The sequence below is a fragment of the Amborella trichopoda genome, chromosome 6, assembly GCF_054954075.1.
Source record: "Amborella trichopoda isolate Santa Cruz 75 chromosome 6, AtrichopodaSantaCruz75HAP2 v2.0, whole genome shotgun sequence".
NCBI classification, from domain to species: Eukaryota; Viridiplantae; Streptophyta; class Magnoliopsida; order Amborellales; family Amborellaceae; genus Amborella; species Amborella trichopoda.
The window spans coordinates 6,473,611-6,489,359 of record NC_142341.1 but is presented as its reverse complement, the minus strand read 5'-3'; the positions used below and the strand labels follow the sequence as shown (position 1 = coordinate 6,489,359).

General features: G+C 37.4%; 3 protein-coding genes and 1 pseudogene across 4 annotated transcripts; 3 read left to right on the top strand and 1 right to left on the bottom strand.

Annotated features, from left to right (window-relative positions):
- The first annotated feature begins 3,026 nt into the window (after positions 1-3,026).
- On the top strand, positions 3,027-5,260 carry APO3 (APO RNA-binding protein (DUF794)). The gene is made up of 2 exons (XM_011625106.3): positions 3,027-3,684; positions 3,757-5,260. The coding sequence occupies exons 1-2, from the start codon at positions 3,323-3,325 to the stop codon at positions 4,940-4,942; spliced, it is 1,548 nt and encodes a 515-aa protein (XP_011623408.1). The 5' UTR covers positions 3,027-3,322; the 3' UTR covers positions 4,943-5,260.
- Positions 5,261-5,434: 174 nt separating this feature from the next.
- On the top strand, positions 5,435-9,737 carry LOC148781516 (protein MEI2-like 4 pseudogene; annotated as a pseudogene). Its single transcript, XR_016056926.1, has one exon. The product of XR_016056926.1 is annotated as a protein MEI2-like 4 pseudogene (transcript).
- LOC148781517 (APO protein 3, mitochondrial-like) lies at positions 8,545-9,737 on the top strand (the record flags this gene model as incomplete). Its single annotated transcript, XM_088869923.1, has 1 exon — positions 8,545-9,737. A coding segment is annotated over one exon (789 nt), but the record flags the coding sequence as incomplete, so codon positions are not given.
- A 1,946-nt stretch (positions 9,738-11,683) lies between these two features.
- LOC18434340 (uncharacterized) lies at positions 11,684-15,408 on the bottom strand. Its single transcript, XM_006844412.4, has 2 exons — positions 14,894-15,408; positions 11,684-12,152 (listed from the first exon to the last, which is right to left on the bottom strand). The coding sequence occupies exons 1-2, from the start codon at positions 15,139-15,141 to the stop codon at positions 11,735-11,737; spliced, it is 666 nt and encodes a 221-aa protein (XP_006844475.2). The 5' UTR covers positions 15,142-15,408; the 3' UTR covers positions 11,684-11,734.
- Positions 15,409-15,749: the final 341 nt, after the last annotated feature.

The window sequence follows — 15,749 nt, the reverse complement described above, 5'->3', positions numbered from 1 at the left end:
AGTGCATAGAGAGTTTAAAAACTCTATCCCACATTAAAAATATCGCTTCTCGAGTTGGCAGAATTTGTGCATATGGACTATAGGATGGTATGTTGCATTTTAATAGATTGATTGTGGGCTCTCTTGGACATTATATACCATATTCACATGTAGTATGCTGTAAATTATATGTGGTATGGTTTTTTTGGTTTTTTTTTTGACGAATATTAACAATCTTTATTGGTGTCCACTTGATCTCCATTGCCAATTTTTCAATTGTGGACCGTGGGGGATCAACCATTCCATTCATAATGAATCGCAGAGATTGTACTATGGATCCTTGAATTTCAATTCTTCTGTAGCTACGGATAGATAGCTTCTTTTGTAAATCCGGGGGTCTAAAAAATTGGATCGGGCCCCGGACTCAGTTGCCTGCTTGATCATGCCGGATCGGAGTTTCTTGGTCAAATCGGACTGGTGATTTTGATGCAACTCGGTTGAGTCAACGAGAGGGTTAAAAAGAGAATTGTTCGGAGCTTGAACAAAATAAAAAGCCAGCTATTTTTTTTTTTTATTTAAAATGAGATTATTGCATTTTGCATTAAAAAAAATGATATCCATTGTAGATAATTTGATGAAATTGCCGAAAATGCTTCGATGCGGAGAGTGTGGTTCCTGCTTGATCATGCCGGATCGGAGTTTCTTGGTCAAATCGGACTGGTGATTTTGATGCAACTCGGTTGAGTCAACGAGAGGGTTAAAAAGAGAATTGTTCGGAGCTTGAACAAAATAAAAAGCCAGCTATTTTTTTTTTTTATTTAAAATGAGATTATTGCATTTTGCATTAAAAAAAATGATATCCATTGTAGATAATTTGATGAAATTGCCGAAAATGCTTCGATGAGGAGAGTGTGGTTCCTGTTTGAGTAGTTTGTATTCTTCCCTTCGTGGTTTAGATGAAAGTTTTCGCAATGATCAGATACATGGTAGAAAAATAGAGTAAAATACCTCTGATTTCATAGAAAATCAATGAAAAATAAGGACACGCTTGGTTCGTATGAAAATTTTCTTAGAAAATAACTATATTCACAAGAGTAAGAAATCTTTTTACCTATGAAATTAATTTCCATAAAAAGTGTTTAAAATCTAAGAAATTGGAATCGTACCTACATCGTATGTAGGTACTATCAAAGCCCGGCCCAGCTTACATCCTACGTAGGTACTATCAAAGCCCGGCCCAGCCTACATCCTTGTACTATCTTTCAAGAATCGTACCTACATCCTATGTACAATCAAAACCCGGCCCAGCCTGGACCTACATACTATGTACTATCAAAGCCTGGTCCAGCCCAAACCAACCTAAAAAGAATATATTAGGCCTGGGCCTGGTTCAGCCCATTAAGAAGTCCCCCGTTTTTTTATTTTTTTATGGAAAAAGTGTATACAAGGATGCTACCTTATAATGTGCAACTACGGATGCCCCTAAAAAATTCATCGAAAAAGGTAGTTTTAATGTTGAAAAACGCTTTGACTGTTTATCTCGACATCGAGATGTATGACTATGGAAAATAAAAAGATTTTAAGTATCAGAAATAGTGCATTTTACAACATATTATCCACACCGTCCATTTTCAAGATTTTCATATGTTTATCAATCTACTTGATTTTGACAATTTTGAAACTTAAAATTTTATAATTAGATACAAAAATAGATTTTGAGATAATCCTAAAAACATTTTACATCAAAATTATACACCATGATAAATTTTGAAGGTGCACTTTACCTCTACACCTACGAATGCATCCCTATGCAGACTGCACCTTGTTTTTATTTCACTCTTCAAACTATTATTGTTGGTATAAGTCAAAAATAGTTTTTAAATTTTTTTTAAAAATATTGGGTTTCTAGAGGGAGAAACAGAGATTGGGTTTTTAGAGACAGAGAGATTGGGATTTTAGATAGAAAAAGATGTATTGGTTTCTAGATAGATAATGAGTTTTTAGAGAGAGGAGAGATTGTGTTTTTAGAGAGAGAAAGATATTGATTTTAGAGAGCGATAGAGAGATTGGGTTTTCAAAGAGAAAGAAATTAATTTATAGAGAGAGAAAAAGAACTTGGATTCCTAGAGAAAGAAAGAGAGCTTGGAATTTTAGAGAGATAAGTGAGATTGGGTTTCTAGAAAGAGGGTTTTTAGATAGAGAAAGGGAGATTGAGTTTTTAAAGAGAGAATGGGTTTTATAGAGAGAGAGATTGGATTTTAGAAAGAGAATATGTTTTAGAGAGAGCAAGAGAGATTGGGTGTCTAGAGAGCAAATGGGTTTTTAGAGAGATATTGGTTTCTACATAAAATGGATTGCTAGATAGAGAAATATATATAAGGTTTTTAAAAGAGAGAGTATGTCTTTAGAGAGAGATAGATTGGAATTTAAGAGAAATAAATATTTAGAGAGAGATAATCGGATTTAAAATAGGAAAAAAGTTTGTGTTTTTAGAGAGAAAGAGAGGATTTTTAGAGAAAAAAAGAGAGATTGGATTTTTAGAACGAGAGGATCATTTTTAAAAGGAGAATGAATTTCGAGAAAGAGATAATAGTTAGAGAGAGAAAGATAGATTAGGTTTTAGAAAGAGAAAGAGATATTGGGTTTATAGAAAGAGAATGAGATATTGGGTTTTTAGTAAGAGAAAATGTGTTCGAGAGATAGAGAATGAGATATTGGGTTTATATTTTATAGCAATGGTTTAAAAAATGGATCGGTGTTTCGGATCGGTCTCTTCAAAAACCCATTCGTATCGGTGATTCAGATCGAGAATCGGACGAATCAATCCAATTAAGTTTTAAAAAAAAATTTGAAAAAATTATTAAAAATTATTATAAATATTATTTTTTTAAAAATTCAATAAAAAATATGAGTATTACATTATCACTTCATCTGTTTTGATAAAGAATTTTGAGATGCGCTTTTCCCGTTTGAACTTATATTAAATGGACGTGGGTCGCCTATTCTCGACTCGGACGAGATGGTTGCGTGTGGCCGATTTTTAAAACACTGTTTTATGAGAAAGAGACGTTGGGTTTCTGGTAAGAAAAAATGTGTTCGAGAGAGATGGGTTTCTATAAAGTGAGAATTGGTTTTTAGAGAGATTGGGTTTATAAAGATCATGCGTTTTTACTTTGGTTCATACATATTTTGAGAGATGCTCTGATTTTAGGGATACTCTGTCTCTGTCTCTCTTCTATGGACAAAGTTAAAAAATGGCTATCTTCATCTGAAAATGTGAGCTTCGTCTTCAAGCGTTTCCTGATATCTGCAACTGGAAGTAATCATTCTTTCCTTTGATGGGATGCTTAGGTGGGTTTCTAGGATTTCTTATTTCCAATCTATAAGACTGAGGAAACCAGGGTTCAATTCATCCCTGTATTCCTGTAAATCAAATGAAGACTTGCAAAATGTTGATTTGCCCTTGCCATTGCCCAAAGCTCAGAGGAAGCCATATCCAACACCTATGAAAGTCCTCATACAAAGAGCAAAGCAGGAAAAAGAAGAGAGAAAGGCCAATCATTTTAGGGTTCTTCCACCCCCTGATAATGGTCTTCTAGTGCCAGAGCTCGTTCCCATCGCATACGAAGTTTACGGGGCTAGACTTAAACTTCTCGATGGTCTCTCGAAGCTTGTTTATGGTGTGGTTCCTGTTAAAAGATGCAGGTATGCTCTCTCTCTCTCTCTCTCTCTTTCTCTCTCTCTGTATTCTCTCTGAGCTTCTGGAATTCCTTTCAGGTTCTGCCATGAGGTCCATATCGGTTCCATTGGCTATGAAATAAGGACATGCACAGGCCCCAAAAGTGGTTTCAGGAGCCATACGCATGTATGGAGGAAGGGAAGAATCGAAGATGTGGTGGGTTTTCCCCATTGTTTCCATCTCTATGATAGAGCAGGAAGACCAAGAGTTGTTCATGATGAAAGATTCAAAGTTCAGAGGCTTCCTGCCATTGTGGAGCTCTGTATTCAGGCTGGTCTAGACCTTGAAGATTACCCAACCAGAAGAAGAACCAGGCCTGTTTATATTGCCGACGGAAGGGTTCTAGATTTTGAGCCATTTCAAGACAATAACTTGCAGACCCATGATTCACTTTCTTATTCCAGGCCTCCTCATGAACACGGAGCAGAGAATTCAAGGAAATTGAACTGGGAGAAAAGGCTCCAATTACCTTCAGGTGAGAGCTTACAATGCAATGATCCGACCAATAACTCGCCGACCAATGAATTGCTTTGTCACACTAGCCTTACTCCTGAACTTGAAGAAAATTCCAGTTCATTAAAAGGATCCAAATCATATCTGGGAGATAATTCAGAGATCCATGATTCATTCGTACGTAATCACCTTCCTCCTGATTTCAGAAAAGAGACTTTGAGAGAATTCTCTGAAAATGAGAGATTGAAGCCAAGTTCAGCTCATGGTTTTCAGTTAGAGTCTCGAGTATTTGCTTCTGAAAATGTACAAGATGTAAGAGAATTGAACATTCTTTCTTGTGAAAGTGGAGAAGAGGATGTGAGAGAATTGAGCACTAAGACCATGAACTCATGGTTTAAGATGAGGGAAGGAGCAAAGAAGCTCATGAAGAAGTATTCAGTGAAGACTTGTGGTTATTGTTTAGAGGTTCAGGTTGGGCCCAAGGGGCACAAGGTGAGAATGTGTAAGGCTTTCAAGCACCAGCAACGCAATGGTCAACACGCTTGGCAAGAGGCAACAATGGAGGATTTGATTTTCCCCAAATATGTGTGGCACGTTGCAGATCCCAATGGTCCTCCACTAAGCAACGTGTTAAAGAGGTTTTATGGTAAGGCACCAGCCATTGTTGAGCTCTGTGTTCAAGCTGGGGCTCCAGTTCCAGAGGAATTTAGGGGCATGATGAGGTTGGATGTGGTTTCTCCAGGCATGGATGAAGCTGATCTTGTCTCTTGAAACTGTAGTCAGAGATGTGTAGGATTTTTTGGTGAGAATCTTAATTTGAGGTGGGATTTCGAAAGTTGGAGAGTTGACGGTTTTTCCTCTGGTGTGGTTTTAGGATTGCTCGATCCTTTCCATGCTTCTTTCCATTTTGAGGACTGACTAGAAGTATCCCCCCTTTACTGTAATTGTTTTGTATACTTGTATCACCATAGGGAACAGGTGTAATTTATAGATGTTACAAGAGTGTTTTAGCTCTATCTGTATGTCTGCCATTGCCCCATTGAGGAGGGCTTGGAGCTATCATAAGGGAAATATTTTATTTTATGTGAATTCTCAATGTGTATTTCTTGAATTCTATGATCTGACCTAGTAGGACAACCAAGTTCTGATCTGAGGATGCATGGAAGGTGACTATCCACACCTTCGCAGCAATGCTTTAAACCAAACCCAAATTGAACTATTTCATGGGAATAATGTAGATCTTGTGAGATGCAAATTTGTTTTTCACTGCTAACATCATCATTTTCGGCATTGTCCTTACATCCCACAACAACATGGCAAGAAGGAAAATTTCCGTGTTATGGGCAGGCTAATGGCCTAATGCCTTGCTGCTTGAATCAATCTCAGGTGTTTGAGTGTTCCTTGCCAATTGAATCAATCTCATGCATTCAAGTGTTGTTTGCAGAATTCTACACTCAAAAGTTTAAATTGTTTAGGGCATGCCGCCCTCCTGATAACTCACCTTCTGGATGCTATGGTATAACCCTAGCCACTTTTACTTGTCCATTAGTTTTGAATAAGTATTTTGATAATATAATGGACTAAGGGAAGCTATAATTCATTGGGGTCATCACCCATGAATTGCGGACTGCTGATGGAGGACAGGACCACCAAAACAGGAGATTACCTCAATGGTAGTCCCCACACTCTCTATCAACATCGATCATTTTAGAGAGTGGTGACCATCCATAGTCCCTTGAATATAGTATGCTTCACTCATTTTAAATTCTTTAATGGAAAATTTACTAAAATACTCATAAGTGATGAACTATTTAATATTTACCCATTTGCAACTATTCCAACTTTCTTTCATGGGTATTTCGAAATTAAACCAAAAGATATCTGTAAAGTGTTAAATTTTCCATATCTTTCAAAAACTTTCCCTTCTTTAATTCATTAAATACATCATTAGCTCTACCAAAGTCGTTGCCCAACCTGCAGGCTTGTTCCCACATGGAACTTTTACACCTGGCTCTCTAGATAACGGGGCTATCCAAGGTCAGCATTCCACCATCCAAGCACCTTTAAGTCCGTACATGGATGCCCCATATCATGGGATCTCCTCAAGTGTTCCCCATGCGTTATCCTCACCGGTTGGGGTTGCTTCAGCTGCCAACCATGACAGTAGTCTCAGTGAGCAAAGCCATTCTGTGGGCCACAATATGAACTTCGGTTTTCAAGGCATGCCAGCTTTCCATCCTCACTCGCTTCTAGAGTATGACAATGGTCTCAGCAATAGTGTTCCCTATAATTCTCCGGGTGCCATATCTGGCCTAGCTGTAAATATAAATTCCGGACCAGCTGAAGGAGTTGATGGCAGGGCAATCCATGCAAGGGGTTCTAATGGCTTCAACAATCATTCTTATGAGATGAATGAAAACCGTAGAAGAAACCTTACTCTGCTCTTTACGTTCCTTACAAGACTGAATTGCTTTTATCTGGAGCTTATGATGCGGAATGCCTGCTTGCATTTCTTTAGTGGAATTCATGAGAAACAAAGAGAATGATGTCTGCATTTTTAGAGTTAGTTTTGGCAGTCAATGCCTGGAACAGTCATGTCTCAGTTGAAGTAGACACTAATGAACTGGTTGCGTTATGTTTTGGAGATTTGTATTTGTACTTATAACTTGTTAGTGATTTCTTCTATTCAATGTGTGAGGGGCTACTAAGTGTGTTTTAAGCCTGATTAAGAATGGAATTTGCTCAGACTTTCGTGCTATTTTTTATTTTTTATTTTTAATCACATATTCTGTAAGAACGAATTTTTGTTTAAATATTGCTTAATCTATTTCTTGCCTTAGGGGAATTTTTTGATTAAATATAAAGATCTTATACTATCTCTTAGTCGGTGTTTCAGGAAATGAAAGCTGCCCTTTACATGGACCCAATTTGTTTGGGGAAACCCTAATGCATATCACCATCCTCATGCTCCAGGACCCATGATGTGGTCAAGCTCCCCATCGTTTGTTAATGGTGTTCACAGTCGACCCCCTCAATTGCATGGATTTCCTCGTGCTGATGGCCACGTCATAAACCCTGTTCTTTCTCTTCATCACCACCATGTGGGTTCAGCACCTGTTATGAATCCCTCCCTTTGGGACAGAAGACATAGTTATACAAATGAATCAGCCGATGCTTCTGGATTTCACCCAGGTTCTCTTGGAAGTGTGGGCTTTGCTGGGAGCTCTGGTTTGCATCTCGTAGAACTCGCTGCTCATAACTTGCTTGGGCAGCATGGTGCAAACAATATGAATCCTTCATTGTCCTCTCCAAATCTAGGTTTGCCTTCTCCTTAACATCACCACATGTACCCTCCAAGATGCCCAATGATGGGTATGCTTGCTCCGTTTGACAATCCCACAGAGCGGGCTAGGAGTCGTAGGAACGAGGCAAGTTCTAATCAAACTGACAATAAGAAGCAGTATGAGCTTGACATTGATCGAATCTTGCGGGGAGAAGACATACGAACCACGTTTATGATCAAGAACATTCCTAACAAGTAGATGGTCCTGCTATATACCTTTATGACATCCTTAAACTAAAAGCTGGGAAAGTGTACTACTTGTTAATGGGCTACGGAAAAACCACTGTTGATTTAGTCATCCCTGTCCAGTGATGAATGGAGATGGAGATTGTTTCAATCTTCCATTGGGACCCTGCCTTGTTTTGGTGTGTCCTACTCTCTCTCCATCGCCATTGATTTGAGTGATGGCCTGTTATGATCAAGTGGACAATGGTTTTTTCTTAGTATACTGAGTTATAATATGCTTTCTTTTAAAAATTTAGCTGAAACTCATCTTTGACCCTGTAAATACTGTAATAAGTTAGTGGAAAAAATCCTATTTCCAGGATTGTCTGGACTCCATGGGAACTGCAACTGAGACTGTACGTTATTCAGTTTATAGTCCTTTGTAAAAAAACTCCAATATAAGATTTGTTAAAGGTTCCTTGAAATAATTTATTGTTTAGAAAGTTGGTATCTCTGCATTCACAAAATATCAAAAGATATAAGTTTGGCTATCTTTTCATTGTCATTTTTTGTTTCAGTACGACCATGATTCTGTCCAAAACTAAAAATTTGTTAAACATTCTAAACAAATAAAAGGTGAACAAGGCACAGATATTACTAAGTTAATTATTGTTACTATGATTTTTATCAAAATTAATTATTGTTACTCTCGTCTAGATGTGACCTCTTTTTATGTTGTTTTCGGGTTGCATGCATGTATATGGTATTTTTATGTTTGATATTGGATTATCTGATTCTTTATTTGGGGTTCATCCATATATACACATCAAAGATGTTACTGGATGCCATTGATGGATGCCACTGACGAACTTATGATTTCATTTACTTGCCAATTGATTTTAAGGTGAGAGCAGAGAATTCAAGGAAATTGAACTCGGAGAAAAGGCCCCAATTATGCTCAGGTGAGAGCTTACAATGCAATGATCCGGCCAATAACTCGCCGACCAATGAATTGCTTTGTCACACTAGGCTTACTCCTGAACGTGAAGAAAATTCCAGTTCATTAAAAGGATCCAAATCCTATCTGGGAGGTAATTCAGAGATCCATGATTCATTCGTACGTAATCACCTTCCTCCTGACTTCAGAAAAGAGACTTTGAGAGAATTCTCTGAAAATGAGAGATTGAAGCCAAGTTCAGCTCATGGTTTTCAGTTAGAGTCTCGAGTATTTGCTTCTGAAAATGTACAAGATGTAAGAGAATTGAGCATTCTTTCTTTTGAAAGTGGAGAAGAAGATGTGAGAGAATTGAGCACTAAGACCATGAACTCATGGTTTAAGATGAGGGAAGGAGCAAAGAAGCTCATGAAGAAGTATTCAGTGAAGACTTGTGGTTATGGTTTTGAGGTTCAGGTTGGGCCCAAGGTGAGAATGTGTGAGGTTTTCAAGCACCAGCAACGCAATGGCCAACATGCTTGGCAAGAGGCTACAATGGAGGATTTGATTTTCCCCAAATATGTGTGGCACACTGCAGATCCCAATGGTTCTCCACTAAGCAACGAGTTAAAGAGGTTTTATGGTAAGGCACCAGCCATTGTTGAGCTCTGTGTTCAAGCTGGGGCACCAGTTCCAGAGGAATTGAATTTAGGGGCATGATGAGGTTGGATTTTGGTTTCTCCAGGTATGGATGAAGCTGATCTTGTCTCTTGAAACTTTAGTCAGAGATGTGTAGGATTTTTTGGCGAGAATCTTAATTTGGGGTGGGATTTCGAAAGTCGGAGAGTTGACGGTTTTTCCTCTGGTGTGGTTTTAGGATTGCTCGATCCTTTCCATGCTTCTTCTCATTTTGAGGACTGACTAGAAGTGTCCCCCCTTTACTGTAATTGATTTGTATACTTGTATCACCATAGGGAACAGGTGTAATTTATAGATGTTACAAGAGTGTTTTAGCTCTATCTGTATGTCTGCCATTGCCCCATTGAGGAGGGCTTGGAGCTATCGTAAGGGAAATATTTTATTGTATTTGAATTCTCAATGTGTATTTCTTGAATTCTATGATCTGACCTAGTAGGACAACCAAGTTCTGATCTGTGGATGCGTGGAAGGTGACTATCCAAACCTTCACAGCAATGCTTTAAACCAAACCCAAATTGAACTATTTCCTGGGATTAATGCAGATCTTGTGAGATGCAAATTTTTTTTCACTGCTAACATCATCATTTTCTGCATTGTCCTTACATCCCACAACAAAATGGCCAGAAGGAAAATTTCCGTGTTATGAGCAGGCAAATGGCCTAATTCCTTGCTGATTGAATCAATCTCAGGTGTTTGAGCGTTGATGCCTTGCCAATTGAATCAATCTCATGCATTCAATTGTTGTTTGCTTCTATACTGAAAAGTTTAAATTGTTTAGCCAGTTAAGTTCTACCTCTTACATCCCCCATTTTTCAATATTTATAGAATTAATGAACAGTGAAATGGCCGACCTTATCCCTGCAAGAGGGGGACTACCCTAGCTTGCTCGAAAATATGGTGAAGAGTCTTTTCCTTGAGGCATGTTACACGGTTAAATTTAATGCATTATCCTTGTAGACCTTTTCCAGATGGATCTATAGGGATTCTGTAATTTGTGGAGCGAGCTTCTTACCCGTAAAACGAAATTGTGGAAGGGTGTGTACCCATTTATGTTTTTCCTCCAAACTAGGATTTCAGTTTAATGTTAGTTACCAGATGGAAAAATAAAAATAAAAATTAGGGACTTCAGTTCTGTAAATTATTGTAAATTCATCTTTATATTAATGCACTTTTGGTTGGGCCAAAACCCCCGCTAAATTAGCCCCCCTAAAGTAAAATAAATGATCACGTTCCTCCCCTTGTAAAAAGGGAGTTTGTAGTTGTAATCAACCAAATGAACGATGGAGGTTCATTATTGGTGCATACTCATTCTGAGATTTTATAAGGTGGGAATTCACTTGAGATTGATTGTTGAGATGAAGAAAGTGTGTGGCAAAATTTGGATTTATAAAATCCACCCAACATGCTTTTGCGAAGGAGTGCTTTCTTAAATTGTTTTTGGGCAAGTCAACTGAGAAATTAGTCCCCTCTCTGATTTCATTAGAAATAAAAGATATTACATTAGGTACATTAAGAAATACTCAGGAAAGAAGTGAAAGCTACATCATAAGAAGAGATAAAGCAATAAAACCAATGGTCTAGTCTGATTTGGTTTAGTATCCTCTTTTTGTCAAGTAAAAATTAGATATAGACCCAAACTCAAAGGTTTTAGAGGAAGTCTCTTTTTAGGTGGGCTCAATCAAATATTTGGATGAGCATAATTGGGAAGCTAAATATACCTTTCTTGTTCTCAATTCACAAAGGCTCGTGTACCTTTCTTCTTCTCAATTCAAAACGGCACATCTGCCGTCTTGTTGTCAATGCAAAAACGAGTGTTCTTTGTGACATGCTCATTATATGTTTTCTTTTAGTGGGATCCTTCTGCTTGCAACCCTACAAAAAAATAGAGTAGAGAAGGCATTTTTGGCTCTTTTTAGGTATTACATTCTCTTCTGAGGCCAGAATTATGCATTTTTCACTGATTAAACTTTTGAAATGTTTTATAGTTAATTGTATTTTGTTTTTTTTGACAAGGTCACAATGACTTTACTTCTCAATCAATCCAAAGATTACACTGAAGAGATGAAGAGCACAACAATTAAAAGGATAAAGAATTGAGCACCAAAGACGGGGCTAACACTCCATCCTTAACAAACGAGTTTGCCTTCTCATTCGCTTTCCTAAAGACATGATTGAAAGCCACTACCTTATTACCACAAATATCCCGAGCTTCCAACCAAAACCTTCTCAATATTATATCTTCATTCTCAAGGTGCAAAGCAAGGGATGAGAAAAGAGTAAAGAGAGAGAGGAGAGATAAGACATGATTTCTTAATGGCAGTTATGCAACAGTCTCCTCTTGTTTGTGCAAGTGAGAAAAAAGAGGAGAGAGGGAGAGAGACTTTTCATATTATTTTCCCTTAATAAAGTTCTTGTACACCCATCAATAATCATTTAAAAATATCATAACCTCATTGACCCTATTGTCATACTCATATGGGGAATCATACCCAGCAACTGTGAACTCAGAACTGCCCTTCCTTCGTTTTAAAGAAGTTCTAGAAGCCCATGGGCTTTTCTCCAAGCTCTCCTTCAAAGCCAATGCTTCCATTGCTACATTTGAGTCATTCATGAAACCTCCGAATCTTCTAGCTGCTACATATTGATTTCCTGGCCACTGTTCCGGCTCGACTTGACTGGAAACTGGTGGCTTCTTCTGGTGTTTTTTGGGCACATAAAATTTTACGGCGAAAGTGGAGTTGCAGAGAGGGCTTGATGATGGGACAATATCGACAAGGACCGGTGCCGTCATTTCAATTTTCATGTGGACATTGTTCTTGCCTTGTATATAGTCAAAGAGTCTGGCGAAAATGAGGTGGGAATTAGGCAGATGGAAATCTTTTTTTTTTTCATATTTAGATGGTGAGATGATCAATTAGAGGTTTTTCAACATTCAAACATCTTTTTTCGATGGATTTTTGACATGTACCTTAATTCTACTTTTTAAGGTTGCAACTTTATAATAACTTTTTCCAAAATAAAATATACTTCTCAAAGCTGATATCGAAGTTGGACCAACTATCCATCCTTTTTAAAATGATATTTGTTAGAGAAAACTGGGACCTAAATTATTTAAAATTTAGAATTAAGAAATCACCGGTATTTTATTAATCGTCTTCAATTTATTAGGAGAAATAAGCACACTATATGTTAGGAAGAAGATCAAACAATCAAAGAAGAAAAAAGCCAAAAATGAGAAAATGTCATTTTTATATAACTTATTTATTTATTTTGCTTTTCAACATTTTAAATTTTTATTCATAATGATTAGCACCATCGCATTAGTAGGTTGGATGGTGATTGAAGGATAATGAGCCCTGCTACAAGTACATTTGTGCAGTGTACACCCTGCTCTCCCTCATCACTATCCAACTCCTTTGGCCAGTTTGGAGAGAGGGGATCCACCAGTATAATACATGTCATGGGTTTCACTCTCTCCATCACACGGTCCATCCATCAATTAGAAGGCATTGGATACTCATGAGCATAAATTTCTTATACACATATGGATCTTACCATTCTCTAAACATTGTGGTCATTTGGTTCATGTGGAAGTTCTCTCCCTGAGAGAGCTCTCACACATTACATGGTCCGCCAATGGAAAATTAGTACATAGTTTTTAGGAAAAATTACAAATATCTTTTAAATTAAACTTTCTAGACAACTTCTTCCTAACCATTTTTTTTATTGTAACTTTTATCCCGAAACAAACTTTTATAACAAATTAGGGCATTATTTGCCATAATCATAATTCTTTGGACCAAAATGCCAATGCCGTCGGCCCGGCATTTGTAAAAACCATCTGGCAACGTGGGCCAAAGGTCGGCATATTTGACATACGGTCTGTTATTATGTTCCATATGGTCCGGCAGTGTTGCTTGCAAGGCCTATGGTCTGACAATTCTAAAGCGGTCAGAGAGTATATTTTGTCGATCCGACACTATGATGCCTTGGCCTGGCATAAGTTGTATGCAGTCTGACATATCGTTGTCCGACAGTTAATGTAGTATGGGTTCAGGTCTGACAGTAATATGTATTGGATCGTCTTTGGTGATTGAGCATCTACGGGAATGTAGCGCCTTCACGTAGGGTAAGGGTATTTTCATCCTTCAAACTATGGCTTTTTTCACTGGGGGGTTTTTGCTATAAAAGTTAATTTTGGGATAAAAGTTGCGTTAAAGAAACGAGAAAATATCTTCATAGATGCAATTTTTAGGTTTTATTTCTCCATAAACCCAATGTTTCAAAACCTTATCTCCAGAAAATAATCTTTCTATTATATCTTGGGAAAATTATAAATAACCCCCAAGAATAGATTTCCTATGCAACTTACCCCTAACCAAACTTTTTTTCTCATTTTTTACCCTAATTTTAACTTTCCTAGCAAATATCCCCAAATCATAAAAAGGTAAAATGAAAGCCAAACTGTCATTTGAAATGCATGCGGTCCAGCGCAAAATGGGGTGGTTTGACAATTTGCTTATGGAAAGCATGCGGTTCGATACAAAATGGGGGCGGTCCGATACTTTGGGCATGCGGTCCAACACAAAATGGGAGTTGTCTGGGACTTTGGCTTGTGGAGAGCATGCGGTCTGATACAAAATAGGCGCGGTGCGGTACTTTAGGCATGCGGTCCAGCACAAAATGAGGGCGGTCCAGCAATACGGACATTTTTGTTAAAAAATAGGACTTTTTTTCTATTTGGGAAGGTATTTGCTAGAAAAGTTCAATTTGGAGTAAAAGTTGCTTATAAAAACTTTATTGGGGTAGGTTGTCTAGAAAGGATCATTTTAGGGGTTTTATTGTAATTTTTTTTTATATCTTTTAACCCCTAAACCAATTTTACCTATTTTTATTATATACTTTTAGCCCAAACAAATTTTAAAAAGACATTATTTCTAAACCCCTCTCTCTTGATGTGTTTCTCTCTCCTCATGAATTTTCCAAACCTCTATCTCAAAATTTGTAATAGACATGCGGAGGGAGAGTTGAGGGAAATTTTGGAGAGAGAGAGGGGTTTCGGAGATTTACCGGGACAAAGAAAGAAAAATAGAAAGATGGGGTTTAGAAATGATGTATGTTTTAAATTTATTTAGGATAAAAAAATTGATTTAAAATGAGTAAAGTTGTTTTAGGGATTAGAAGATATAATAGATAGAATATTTATAGAGCAATATATATTTTGAAAGCTTGGGTCTATAGAAAAATGAAACATAAAAATAAAGTCTACATATTTCCCTAAAAAAATCGGTTAGGAGAGGCCGTAAAAGAAGTTGAGTCAATATGGGTTCTTGTAATTTTCCCCTTTGAGATATAAATGAGCTTTCCTACAAAATAGCATTGATGAAGAGCAATAGGGCATACTACCTTTTCATAAAACAAATATGAAAAAAAGTCAAATATGAAAAAAAGTTCTTACTCTTGAAGAACTTTAGGACGAAGTAAACGACCCCCCAGGTTCAAATTTTCAAGTACTAAAACCACAAATACTGACGGCAATTTATGTTTGAAATTTGGGAACAAGGCGGATGAGTATACATACGTTTCAAAGCCTTCATTGGCAGCCTCTTTATACGAGTTGCTGCTAATCTCTTTTGTGGACATCCAGATAGTGTGGCCCTGGTAGCTCCTGATCTCAAATTCATTGAAGTGGTGAAGAACCACATAAGAAGGGCATTCTAGTCTCTTGCAGTTGGTAGGCATCTCATAGGGCTTTGACCAAGCATTTTGGATAAACAAAAACTGAACCCCAATCACTAATAATGATGATAACCATCTAATGGGAAACATTTTCAATGCAAATCTCTCTCTGCCTCTGTAGAGATACTTGAAGATTCAAATTTGATCTTTCTCTCATATGTATGCGCATATTATATAGTTGTGAGTGTTAGAGCACTCATGTAAAGCATTGACTGAGAATTTGCATAGTCTTGGTTTGGTTTGAGAGAGATGAAGTTTGTGTGGTTGCTATGCCTCACTTTTTCTTTAAAGGAGGGGTAGACTGAGCACCAACGTTGCACTGTTGAAACCAGATCTTCACATCCTTTCAGCACCTTGTGGTGGGAATTTGAGGTTGTCTGTTCTAGTGCTTCTTGGTCAACTTATTTCTCTAACTGTTTACATTGAATGTATAATTTTTTATACTCTCTCTCTCCATGGCTTTTTTTGTTGTGTGTGATAAGAACACTTCTTGGAAAATTCTATATTTGGACTATGAATTGGATTAAGAAAATATATTTTCATACTCTATGGCCCTTAATATAGTAGAATGGTGGATTAAGATTCGTGTCGCTGACCCCAACAAGTTGAAAAAAAAGCTTTGACGATGATAATGATAATCTATGGTTCTATGATGGAATAGTACTCCACTGGTGGATTTATGTGCACGGTATATAGAT